This window comes from Panthera tigris, chromosome B2 (genome assembly GCF_018350195.1).
Source record: "Panthera tigris isolate Pti1 chromosome B2, P.tigris_Pti1_mat1.1, whole genome shotgun sequence".
In the NCBI taxonomy this organism is placed as follows: Eukaryota; Metazoa; Chordata; class Mammalia; order Carnivora; family Felidae; genus Panthera; species Panthera tigris.
Window position 1 is genome coordinate 100324020 of NC_056664.1, and position 13768 is coordinate 100337787.

Below are 13768 nucleotides of genomic sequence, written 5' to 3' on the forward strand. Positions count from 1 at the left end.
GTCCCACCGTTACCATAGCGACTGGGCCTCCGGACCGTAGATCCTAACTGCTTGCCAACATCTTTGAGCTTCGGCAGCTCCAGAGGCCGGGTAACTGGCGGGTAACTAGGCTTTGGAGTGGGATTTAAAAATGTATGTCTTTAAAACTGTTTATGGGTTATGAGAGGTCTAGTTTTTGTTCAGTCTCAACACCCTGGGACGCTGCTTTAATGCGTCTAGCCAACAAGCTTTTTGTTCCAACAGAAAACGGTGTAGATGAGCACAAAGAAACCCCAAATAGGCGTGTCAGGGTACACCCGAAACTAGGCTGTTTATACACTTTGACAAAACGCTTCAGAGATCCAGTCACTGTTCGTTGAAGCTGTGTGCTTCCAGCATTAACTTCTATTTAAAAAAAAAAAAATTTTTTTTTTTTAATTAACGTTTATTCATTTTTTTTGAGACAGAGAGAGACAGAGCATGAATGCGGGAAGGTCAGGGAGAGAGGGAGACACAGAATCTGAAACAGGCTCCAGGCTCTGAGCTGTCAGCACAGAGCCCGACGCGGGGTCGGACTCACGGACGGCGAGATCATGACCTGAGCCGAAGTTGGACGCTTAACCGACTGAGCCACCCAGGCGCCCCCCCAACATTAACTTCTAGCCCCTCTAGGATATTCAGAAGAAATCAAGGCATAGATCCAGCTCCAAGAAGCGTATAATCTTAAGACACGCGTGAAATACTAACAAAAAAATACTGTGTGTTGCTGACTGTAAGGATTCAGTGAATGAGGATGTAGATCAGTCAATAGAAGTCTGGTGGAAGAGATGAAGTTAAAACTAGGCATTTGATTTATGTAAACTAGATGGAAGAAGACTAAAAAAAATCAGGCATTCCTGAAAATTACCAAGTACTGAAAATTGTCAAACACTGAACAATACTCTGAACTCTGATTGATCAATTTAGACCAGATTTCAATGAAGAACCCCAGCACTTCTTTACTGAAATTCATATTGTCTACAAATGCTTTAATCAAGAATGTTTTGCAATTGCTGAATTTTACTCTTAACTGCTTATTGGTGAGCATGGAGTCAGTGGTGGAGGTGTAGTCTAGAACATCCAACACGTCACTTCACGTCTTGGTGCTGAATTCCCAAAGTCTGGGGCTTTCAGAATTTGCAAAGTTTGGTCCAGTTTGTTGGCAGTGATGGAAGTAGGTCTATGCCAGTGAGTTATGGTGCCAGCTCATCTGGTATTCTGGCCTCTCAGAGCCCTATCTCTCATACTGTGGTTAGGTCTAAATCATTATTCCCCAGAGGTCATACATGGGAACAAGTTAAATTAAGAAAATCCTAACAACAACAACAACAACAACAGCAACAACAGTCCGAATAAGTCTCATTTATAACTTCAGTCTGGAAAGCATCTGACTAACAGGCGATTCTGCTTAAGAATCAAGGTAGAACCTTATATACCAACCATATGTATAAGCAGAAGAACTTTCTAGGATTTATAGTTTCCAGGAGTCCACACCGAAGTCATATATTTGAGCGTATCCTGGAGTTGAATGCATTCCTAATTAGTTGGATTGAGACTTCATTTAAGCTATTCAGCAAGCTCAATAGATATTGCAAGCAGAACCCAGGCCATCCTGGGGGTTGGATGTAGAGAGCTGTACACAGCTCTAGCGGAGTTCTAGTATACCTCCTCTGATACAAACGCAGTGAAAAAAAAAATATGAGTTACCTTTCAAATTCTAGCTGTAAGTGGAAAAACTAGTTTTAGAAAAGAAGAATTAGAAGCATGAGGGAGCAGACTAGAGAGCTGAAAATCAAATTACTGATGTAGATGAGAAGTTTGAGAGAATCACGAGAATGCTGAGGCAAGGACGGAGGTATTAGAGCTCTTAGAAGGTAATATCTATGAAAGAGACAAAGATAGCTCAACATAAAATTAGTAAGTGCCCCTGAATAGAGAACACAGCAACTGGAAGAAGAAATTGTCCTTACTGATATAAAACATAATAAAGGAAAGAAAATCTGTAGATTAAAAGAAACCAGGATTAAGGATTATAAGAAAAATAGAGTACACTGGTAATGATGAATACTGAGTAATGTATAGAAATATCTAAAACCAATATAATAGGATATGTTAATTATACTTCGGTAAAAAGAGGATATACCACGATCCATGGAAAAATTTCTTTCGGACAGTCAACACGAGGATAGAGCCTAGTTAAGCCACTCAGTTTTCAGGATGAAAGAATTCTTTGGGTACCCAGTCAAGAGAAAGAAGTAGGTAGTGGTGGAGAAAAAACAGGATTTGTTGGATTCCTGTAGAGTACTTTTAGTACTGGACGACTTCGAACATCTATTACAGAGTTCTCAGGGGGCATACAACGTGTTCCAAGAAAATTAGACTCTTAATTTTCCCAGTTGCGACTTAAATAAAGTTAGAATTTGGGAGGCTCTGTTCATTTTTAGTCCTGTTGGCACACTGCATTTCTGAGCCCATCTCTCTTTCATATAACTTGTCAAGCATAAGCATAGCAACCAAAGTGTTACCAACATTGTGTTCTCACCTCTTCCCCTAGAATTCAAATTCATCTGTCTTCTAGGTTATCACAGGAATTTTGCAAAGATTTTTTTTCCCCAATACATTTGTCACCAATAACATAAATAACTGTCCTTTCAGCTTCCAGTAACAGTTTCCTTGTCACCTGCTGCCTGACCACTATCCTACTGACATATTTTAGATTTTTGTTATGGCAGTTCTTAAGTGTGGACCTAAGTCTGTAGAAGTCATGATACATTTTGCTAAGTTATGGTAACAACTAATCCCTAAATCTCAGCCGTGTAAAACAATAAAGGTTTATTTTTTTGGCACATGATCCATGTCTTTTGGGAGGTATCTGTGACTATGCTTTACGTTTTCCTCGCCCTGGCACCCAGGTTGCTGAGCTACCACGAATTCGTACATTCTTGGCTTTAGTGGCAGAGAGAGAGGATCTTACACTGCAGTTGATGGCTGTTGTTAACCCACCAAAACTAGTCACGTGGGCTCTGAGTAATCATGAGGGGGCCAGGAATTGCAATTTCCAGAAGATAGAAAGCTAGAAATATTTGATAAACAACATTCATAAGTACATTACAAGCATTCTCAGACATGACAGAATACAGCTTCTGTGGTAGGCGACCTCTAAGATGGTGCCTAATGATCTCTGCCCTCTGTTTTTGTGTAATCCCCTCTGCTTGAGTCTGGACTGGACCTAGTGACTTCTTTCTAATGAATAGAGCCCACACACAGCCCAGCAGCCATCCTGAGTTGGGGAGACAGAATTGAAAATTCTGGGGGACAAAGGCAGCTAGAATTTTCAGAGCAAAGTGCAAGAGAGCAGTGAGAGTATAGAGAAAGCTCTGGAGACCTTCAGGGAATTTCTCTGAGCCTTAAACTGAGTGCTGATCAGTATGCGCATGTGGGGAAACTACCCATACTGAGGAATGAACCACTGGAAGAAGCAGGCAGAACATTTTTGGGAGTACACACAAGGGTGGAACTAGTTTACATTCCCAACATCTTGAGTGGAAGAACCCTGTAATATCTGGCGGTATTGAGTTGAGTACAGTAAAGGAACTGCCTCAGCAGTAGAGACAAATTAGCCATAGATGAAAGGCTGTCCTGATTTAGCCTAGGAAAACACAAAATCAAGCCTTGAAAGGACCAAGCTATTTCCAAATAATTGTCCCAGATCAAAACCTGAAAGTGCTTAGAAGACTAAAAATAAAATCCAGCATCCAACAACATAAAATTCACAATGTCTGCATCAAATGAAAAATTGCAAGATCTGCGAAGATGTAGAAAACCACACTCCAGATGATGTAAAAGAATCAGTAAAAACAAACCAAGAAATGGCACAAATGAAGGAATTAGTAGACAAGGACTTTAAAATAACATAAATGTACTCCATATGTTCAAAAAGGCAGAGGGAAGCATGAAAAGATTAAGAAGGCACAAATATAAAAGACCCAAGTCAGACTTCTAGAGTTAAAAAATGCAGTGTCTAAAATGAAAAAATATACTGGATGGAATTAAGAGCAGATTAGACATTGCAAATGAAAAGAGTAGTGAACTTAAAGATTTAAGTGAACTTAAAGATTTAACAGTAGAAACTATCCAAAATGAAACAGAATCAAAAGATAATAAAAAAGGATCGGTGAACTGTGGGACAATTTCAAACAGCTTTATATCAGCTGTGTAACTGGAGTTCCAGAAGGAGGAAACAAAAACATACTTGAAGAGATAATGTCTGAAAAGTTTTTCACATGTGATAAAAATTATGCACCCACAAACCCAAGAAGCTCAATGAAACTTTAGATACAGGAATAAAGCCACACCAAGCACATTATAATCAAATTAATATCAGTGGCTAAGAAAAATATTAAAAGCACTCAGAGGAAAAAAGACACACTACATAAAGAGGAACAAAGTTAAGAATAAAAGCAGACTCTTGGAAACAATGCAAGTCAGAAAACTTGAGCAAAAATCTTTAGCTACTTAAAAAAATAAAAAGCGTCACAAAACAAAACTGTTGACTTAGGATTTTATACTCAGCTGTTCAAAATGGAGAATGAAATGCTGTTCAAAAATGGAGATGAGGGGCACCTGGGTGGCTCAGTCCGTTAAGCGTCTGACTTCCACTCAGGTCATGATCTCGCGGTTTGCAGGTTTGAACCCCACGTCAGGCTCTGTGCTGGTGGCTGGAGCCTGGAGCCTGCTTCAGATTCTGTGTCTCCCTCTCTCTCTGCCCTTCTATGCTCGTGCTCTGTCTCTCTCTGTCTTTCAATAATAAATAAATGTTAAAAATTTTTTTTAAAAAATGGAGATGAATTGGGGTGCCTGTGTGGCTTAGTCAGTTAAGTATCTGACTTTGGCTCAGGTCATGATCTCACAGTTTATGAGTTCGAGCCCCGTGTCGGGCTTTGCTCAGACCGTGTGGAGCCTCCTTGGGATTTCTCTCTCTCCCTCTCTCTCTGACCCTTCCCCATTTGCTCATACTCTCTCTCTCTCTCTCCCAAAATAAAGAAATAAACTTTAAAAAATGGAGATGAAGTAAAAACATACAAAAATGGAATGAATTGATCACTAGTAGACTAGAACTGTTAAATGAAAACATTCATTCAGATAAAAGGGTAATCATGTTGGATGGAAATCCGGACCTACTCAAGGGAATAAAAACACTGAAAATGTGGGTGCGTATAAAAGAGTTCTCTTGTTTTTAAAAATTTCTTTAAAAATAGTTGCTTAAAGAGAAACTTATAAATATATGTGTTATAGGGTTTATAATATATAATATAGAATATACAAGTAGAATGTATGGCAATAATACAGGGTAGGAAAGGGGAAATGATTCTTTCAATGTGAGTTTGTTTTTAAAAAGAATTTTTAAAGTTTATTTTATTTTGAGAGAGAGAGAGCAGGGGAGGGACAGAGAGAGAAGGGGACAGAGGATCTGAAGCAGGCTGAGCAGAGAGCCCAATGTGGGGCTTGAACTCGTGAAGTGTGAGATAATGACCTGAGCCAAAGTCAAACACTTAACCGGCTGAGGCATCCAGGCATCCCAGTGTGAGTTTCTTTTAGTGTAAGTTTCTTTTAGTGTATGTGAAGTGGTATAATGTTATTTAAGGCAAACTTAAAAGTTAAAAATGTATACTATGAACTCTAAAGTAACCAAAATCAAAGCCAAGGGTTGTAAAGCAATAAGCCAATAATGGAGATAGAATAGATACACAAAATATACTAAGTTATTTCAAAAGAACAGACTAAGAGAAAAGGAACGAAGAACAGCATGAAAACACAAATAGCAAGAGGGCAAGAAAATTCAATGATATCTATCACACTAAATGTCAATAATTGAAACGCCTTAAATAAAAGTCAGAGATCATTAGACTAGATAAGAAAAAGCAAGACTCAACTGTATACTGTTTATAAGAAAGCCACTTTGACTATAAAGAAGACCAGATAGGTTAAAAGTAAAAAGACAGGAAGAGATAAATTATACTAACACTAAGGAATATAAAGTAGCTATATAAATTTCAGACAGTGGATTTCAGAGCATAGACTATTACTAGAAATAAAGAAGGATAGTTTTTAATAGTAAAGTTGTCTGTTTATCAGGAGGACATAACACTACTAAATATTTATGCAACTAATATCAGAGCTTCAAAATATATGATGCAAAAACTGGAAGAATAGAAAAGAGAAACAGATACATTCATAATTATAGTTGGAGATTTCAACATCCTATTTCATTAATTGATGAAGAATACAGAAAATCAGTAAGAATACAGAAGGCTTGAATAACTCTGTCAGCCAACTAATTACATGGATAGAACACCTCACCCAATGACAACATATTCTGCTGGAACATTTACCATGATAGTACAAATTCTGAGCATAAGCAAGTCTCTATAAATTTAAAAGAATTACAGTTATATGAAGAATGTGCTCTGCCAACAATGGAATGTAAGAAATCAGAGAAAACTAGCTAGAATATTTCCAAATATTTGAAAACAAATAATACAGTTCTAAATAACCTACAGATCAAAGAAAAAAGCAAAAGGACAAATTTTAACAGAAGGTAATGAAAATACTAAATTTCAAAATTTTTGGAAAGAATCCAAAGTAGTGCTTTGATGGAAATTTATAGAGTTAAATGCTTATATTGAGAAGGTAGGTCTCAAATCAATGGCCCGAGCTTCCATCTTAAGAAACTAGCAAAAGAAAACCAAATTAAGCCCAAAGTAAACAGAAAAAAGGAAATGCTATAGATTGTAGAAGAAATCAGATAAATAGAAACCAGAAAATAAACAGAAAAATAAGTGAAACCTAGTATGTTTCCCGAGAGATTAAAATTCTTTTGTGAGCTCCCTTGCTCATAAGTTAAAGTCTAAAATCTTTAAGCGGGTTCATGTTCTTGGTTGGTTTAGCCTCTACGTATTTCTCTGACATGATTTCTTTTTTATTTTCTCTGCTGTGGTTATGCTGGCCTTTCGTATTTTCAGATGTCCGCTCGACTGGCCCATGACTTTTGTACCTGCTATTTCCTGTTTGCCCCCACCCCAACTGTCTCAATGTCTTTATTTCCAACTGTATTTTCAGCTAGTTAATGCCTTCTCATCCTTTAGATTTATGTTTGATAGCCTCGTCTAGGACATACCTTACCCTAACCTGTAAACTCTACTACCCTAACCTGTAAACTTTACTAGGATAGGCACTGTGTTTGTTGGACTCAATATTTTATCTTCAGCACTTAGCACATGCCTGGCTCATGGTGGATTCGTAGCAAATATTTGTTGTATGAATGAATTCTTTCTAGTAGTGGATCTATTTTCTTAGGATATGCTAAGTTCAAGCATTACTCCTTTCCTGCATCTCTTGAATCAATATTCTGAGGACTGGAAGATTATTATTACTCTTGGGCTTATGAGGAATAGGAGTATGTAGAGATTTCACCATCTCCCACCACCCCCACCCCCTGGTACTTCACATATTCATCCATTTCTCTATGAAGATCTGCTGGAAAGTCAAGTTCATTTTGTCTTCTGATGAATATTACTCTAGTGCTAGAAAGTTTCATCATTAAGACCACTGTTTGGTTTGTTTCATTGTATCACCCATACTAAAAAAAGAAACTTGGTACAACTTGTGCCAAATAGCTAAAAATAGTGGTAAATTAAAGGATTTTTGATTATTTCACATGCAGATACTTTGTAGCTTAAAAATATATCAATGACTGAAACGTGAAATCAATGTTTCAACACTCTGATTTCAAGAATTATGCACCAAGAGGTTATGTGCTGATGGAATTTTGTATCCCAGACATCGACTTTATTACATGTTGGATTTTTTTTTTTTATTCCTCAAAATAACTCCATGATGTAGAAATTAATACCATTTTTTTAAGGCAAACTTTTAGTGATTTGCTCACAGTCTCAGAGCTAACATGGTATTAAAATACAAACCTAATTATCATGTCAAAACCCATCGGTTTTCTACTGCCACCTCTACTAGAAAATGTAAACTATTAAACAATTTTGCCATCCTAAGGATCAAATATTTAGGTCCTCATGATATATTAGCTAACAATTGCCAGCAATTTTTCAGTTTGTCTGACTAAGACACAGTCAGTTGAATGGTTTCTCTAAGCGAAAATTGTGATCAGCTATTCACAGATAGCACCCTGGTAAGAAAAAGAAGTAGAGGTAAGATTTTGTCTAACATCAACTTAGTTATGTAAAATGCCAACTTCTATAACACAAATCATATGAAAACAGAGCAGTGGGAAATAGTATAAAATGTGGGTAGTAAAGAAAATTTAAATGCTTAATGTCATTTAGTAGTTTGCCATCAACTATGAATGCTGAAAAACAAAAAAAGATTAGCTGAAGAGAAATGTTCTGGCTTAAGAGTTATACTTGAGTATTATATTCAGTGAGGTAAGCTGTTGATACGGAAATTGGGAGAGGGAGGGTAGTCCAGAAGATGAGTTGCATCTTGTTGCTGAGGCTATGAATTGAGACATTTTAGTCTTTAGCAGATAGGAACCTACGTGAAAAAATTCTGTCATTTCTGAGTGTCACTGGGACATTTGATCATCATTTCTTTGGCAAAGATGATATGAACAGAGGACGGAGCCTCAGTGTCCAGAGAACAAAACAGGACAGTACAGGATGTATTCTTATTTTCTCAATTGGGAGAAAATTGAGCCATTATTTCTGTCATCTGGGAGTTTCAAGGCTCTTGAGGAAATAGAAGAGGTAGTCTAGGCATTAGGGAGAGAGAGGATGTAAAGAATCCCACATAGGAAGAGACAAAGAGAAATGTGTAAAGGTGCAGTTTGAGACCTCTTGTGTGGGATGAGGACATAGGTTGGATTAGTTTGTGTTAATAGTTAAGGAAAAAACTGGAAGATAAAGATAATGAGGAAAAGGGATATAAAGTGAGAAGAATCTCATGATTTTGTACAGATTAGACTGTAGGTTTAGAATATACATAAACTCATTCATAGATTAAAATATTTCATATTGTTGGAGAATAAGGCAGTGACAAGAACAAGACTGTCAAACTTTAGAGACAACCTTTAGCTAAGCTTCGGCTTGCTGCTGGAGGTATGAATTGTGACCTTCTATTCTTTAGCAGATAGGAAACTATGTGAAAGAATCTTCTGATGTAATAATTTCTGGGTGTCACTGGAACATTTGATCATCATTCCTTTGGCAATTCCAGTCTTCTATGGAAGGTCAGTAGAAGCATTTGATTTATTCACCTCTGCAGGAATCAGACTCAGACTATTTTGGTAAGTCTATGTATTCTTGATCAAGTTAGCTAAAGCTTCATACCTACGTTAGTTAGATAGATATGCTAACCCATAGATTTTACTGTGGTTTTACTAACTTGTCATTGAGCATACCACTTTTTTCCTTGATAAAGGAAACACAGAGTCTATAAAAACCATTACACATAATATTCAAATTATTAAACTTTAATTTTATTATTACCATAACAAATACTTATTAGGCATAGAATACTGTTCTAGGCATAAGAAACCATAATAAGACATATTTCATTTTTCCTGTCTTTTGTTGAACATATGTAAATTTATGTTAGTTACTAACTACTGTGCAAGCTGCTGTTCTAGGTATTAAGGATTCAGTCAGTGGTGGCAAAGACAGACATGAAATAGGGATGGGGGTGTGGTGGACAATGATTAAGCAAAAACATTGACAAAAAATTAGGACATTGGTTCTCAGCATGGGGTGACTTCTTCCCCTTCTCCACCAGGGGACATTTGGTAATGTCTGGAGACATTTTTGATTGTCACAACTTTTGGGGAAAGGTGATGTTGGCATGTAGTGGGTGGAGGACTTGGATGCTGCAAAAATATCCTACAAAGCACAGGCCAACTCCTTCCCTCCCCAACAAAAAAACTATCTGGCCTCAAATGTCCATAGTGTCATAGTTGAGACATCCTGAATTAGAGTGATACCTATTACAAAGCAAAATTACAGAGTGCTGTGAAAACTTATATAATGTAGTGGTTATGGAAGGCTTCCCTGAGAAAGTGAAATGCAAATTCAGACTTAACGAATGAGTTGGTCCTAGCAAGTAAGGAGTGGGAACAGTGTGTATGTATATGTGTGTTTGTGTGTACGTGTATCATATTTATCATATATCTCACATATACATTATGTTAAATTGAGTGTGTGTGTGTGTGTGTGTGTGTGTGTGTACAATATTTACTAATGCTCAGTAGCATCTGCTGGGTAATAATAGTTAACATTTATTGAACACTGACTATGTGTTAGGCACTGTATTTTACATGTGGTTTACATTTTGCCTAATTTAATTACATTTTACATTTAATTACATTTTGCCTTATTTAATTCACATGATTACCCTGGAAGTAGATAGTATTATCCCCAATTTATCCTTGAGAAACATACTTGATCAAGTCCCTTGCTTAGGGTTGCATAGTCAGTCTAACTCTTCCAAGGCACTTTCTCACCTAAGGTGCTATAAATGTAGAGAGGCAGGGGAAAGAATGATCATCAGGAAGAGCGTTGATGGAAGGTGTCATGGAGGATGGGAGGCTTGGCTATACTTCAAAGGAAGAGAAGGGCTTAGGTAGACAGAGAGGCAGTGGAGAGTGGTGGTAGGGACTCAACCTTGTTGACTGTAACAGCCATTTCAAGCAAACTTTTTTTTTCCTTCCACACAGTAGAAATAGACTTCTGTAATTTAGCCATAGGGCACAGTTCACTTCTACCAGCTAATGGCTTTTTTATATTTGTTGCTAGACTTAAAATTATAGTAAGGAGGAGTTGTGTAATATGGCATTTATATATTTTTAAAGATATGTTAAAACGTCATTTTCAGCATGTTTCTATATAACTGTGACAAAATAATAACACTAAAGACTCCAAAGAACTTTTTGAAGACAACTCACCCCCACTCCATTATTTTAACTTTCTAATCTAGGTGTTCTGTGAATTATGCCTTTTCGGTTTGGGACCCAGCCAAGGAAGTTTCCAGTAGAAGGAGGAGATTCTTCAGTTGGGCTGGAATCTGGGCTGAGCTCCAGTGCTGCCTGTAATGGGAAAGAGATGTCACCAACCAGGTATGGTTTTCTCATCCTGATGGCTGAGGAAATGTGTAATAGCTATCATCAATATAAGCTTTAGTTGATGTTCAGTATTAGCAAGAAAAAAGCCTGGGACCATTAAATTAGTATTAACAAACTTTGCTGTTATGAAATTAGTATTAGCAGATTCCAGGTTTTCTTAGCACAGTTTGTTTTTGGTGCCTCTGTAAGTCTCAATGATAGACTAGTTCTTATTTTATTGTTATTATTTTCTGGTAAATCTTTAGCTAGATTGTTGTTGTTGATAGTTACAAGAAAGATAACATTCATTTAAATGAGCAAATCTTTAGTGCTTTTTACATGCTAGGCACAAGTCTGCAAATATGAAGAAGACTATTATCTCAAATTTAGTGTCACTTTGGCTTTGATTTGACCTTTAGCAGAAAGATAGTGATATCGAGTCTGAATGTTCTATAAAACAAAATCATTTTTTGTAAAATTGAAGAAAACTATAATAAATAGGATGTGTTCCACTTTTCTGCTGTTTACCATTAATTCCTACACTCTTAGATTTCTCATGGCTTGGAAGCTTTTAGAACACAGATTTAAGCCTCATAAGGTAGGTACTTTAAAAATCAGAGTTATTTAAGGATGCAGTGGGCTATTTGGGGAAGCACTAAGCACTTGTCTTTAGAAATGTTTGAGGTTGGGTGATTATCTGGTGGGAATGATGGAATAGAAATTCAAGTACTAGATGTAGTTTTGGAGTAGATGTCATTTATGGATTCAATCAACATTTGAATAGTACATGGAATAGTATGTTCGGTTTTATATTTTTCCACATATTCTAGTTTTTTAAACATTTTTCTTAACATTTATTTATTTTTGAGACAGGGAGAGACAGAGTGTGAGCGGGAAAGGGGCAGAGAGAGAGGGAGACACAGAATCTGAAGCAGGCTCCAGGCTCTGAGCTGTCAGCACAGAGCTTGACGTGGGGCTCGAACTCACAAACTGTGAGATGGTGACCTGAGCCGAAGTTGGACGCCCAACCGACTGAGTCACCCAGGCACCCCCCACATATTCTAGTTTTTAAATCACTCAATTGAAGTGATTGTAAGGTGTATATATATACATATATATATATATGCATATATATATGTATATATGTATATATATATATATATATATATAAATTGCCATAGTAGTACCACTATGTTTACAACTATGCACTCCCCATGCGCTTTTTTTTTTTTTTGCCATTTAGCAATCACTGTATACCTTTCAAGATGGTCATTTAGAGGATTATTTATGAATTTCCTGTGATTAAGTGTATGTCAATAATCATAATTTCTTTGCAACATAAGTCTAAAATGTCTGGCTCATCAATGTCACTGTGTTATATTGTGACATTCAAAGATTTCAAAATGATTTAAAGCAGTTGATATGCACTCAAACTTTGCTGCTTTGAAAAAATTTCCTTTTTAGTATCTAACCACGTGTGCTTTGCTCTTTCATTCAGGCAACTCCGAAGGTGCCCTGGAAGTCATTGCCTGACAATAACTGACGTTCCCATCACTGTCTATGCAACAATGCGAAAGCCACCTGCACAAAGCAGCAAGGAAATGCATCCGAAATAGCATCATTAAGTCTTTTGTAGAGGTTTGACTAGGTCAAGGGTAATGGACAAGTATCATCTTATGATGTGATAAACAAATAAAAGCAGTGGCACCTTTGGACGATGACAACAGTTGAAATATTTCCTTTAAGTAAGAAAAGACAATGTCATCTGCAAAATGTGTAGTATTAAGCCATCAGTTATGTTTGATGGATAAGACAGAATAATATTTCACAATTAGAAGGTCCTTTAGAGATCATCTTGTTCACAGTGGATCATTAATATCAATGTTTCAAGATGAAGGTTAATTCACCTTGATTATCAGTCATGAAGGGCCTGTTCTAAGTACTTAATGTGTTTTAGGCTGGTTTCCTTTGTTTACATTTGGGTTGCCTCTTACCTGAATCCTTTTACTTGAATACTTAATACCTGGCTTGATATCTTTTGATAATGTTTTGCTTAGGAATAATTATATTGGGTAAGAAATGGAGCCCAGTAGATTGTGCATTTGGGGAAGAATACCGAGACCAAAGAAAGTTCTTAGTCATGGTTCATCTGCAAATCATATAAACTGTTTGTATATGGGAGCTGAGGTTATTGGTTAAATTTGTTGTAAATGAGGGTGAGGGCCATGTCTCTATCCCCTATTTTCCATGAAAAAATTATGTCCCATCATTACACTGTCCCTTAGGTCCCAACCAGTCATCTTGAGATTGTTTACAATTGGTATTGAGAAGCCTCAGGTGGATCTTTTTGTTTGATCAGACCTACAAATAAGTTTTGAGGTCTAGGTCTAGGCCAGCTGCTATTTTTTTTTTCCCTTGCACTACTCCCAAGACACTTATCCTGCTTTATTTTCCTTTTCATGGTTACCATCCACCATCCATCCTATGACATTGTCTTCTCCAAAAGACTAACTCTAGGGTCAAGTACAGTTCCCTTAGTTTCTTGTCTCCCTTGCTGCACCTGTAGATATACATATAGGCCTTTTTAAATGAAAGATGTATTAGCTTATAATTACATGGATATATGTA

The 13768-nt window shown here is 36.9% G+C and overlaps 1 protein-coding gene across 5 annotated transcripts; it reads left to right on the forward strand.

Annotated features, from left to right (window-relative positions):
- Positions 1-2: 2 nt before the first annotated feature.
- FAM229B (family with sequence similarity 229 member B) lies at positions 3-12861 on the forward strand. Of its 5 annotated transcripts, none has more exons than XM_042987035.1 (4): positions 3-90; positions 9175-9277; positions 11017-11155; positions 12639-12861. In XM_042987035.1, the coding sequence occupies exons 3-4, from the start codon at positions 11031-11033 to the stop codon at positions 12754-12756; spliced, it is 243 nt and encodes an 80-aa protein (XP_042842969.1). In that variant the 5' UTR covers positions 3-90; positions 9175-9277; positions 11017-11030; the 3' UTR covers positions 12757-12861. The 5 variants fall into 5 exon arrangements, with proteins under 5 accessions (XP_042842969.1, XP_007078778.1, XP_007078775.1 ...); XM_007078713.3 differs by having other exon boundaries at positions 6-90; positions 9175-9334; XM_007078714.3 differs by having other exon boundaries at positions 6-90; positions 9178-9334.
- Positions 12862-13768: the final 907 nt, after the last annotated feature.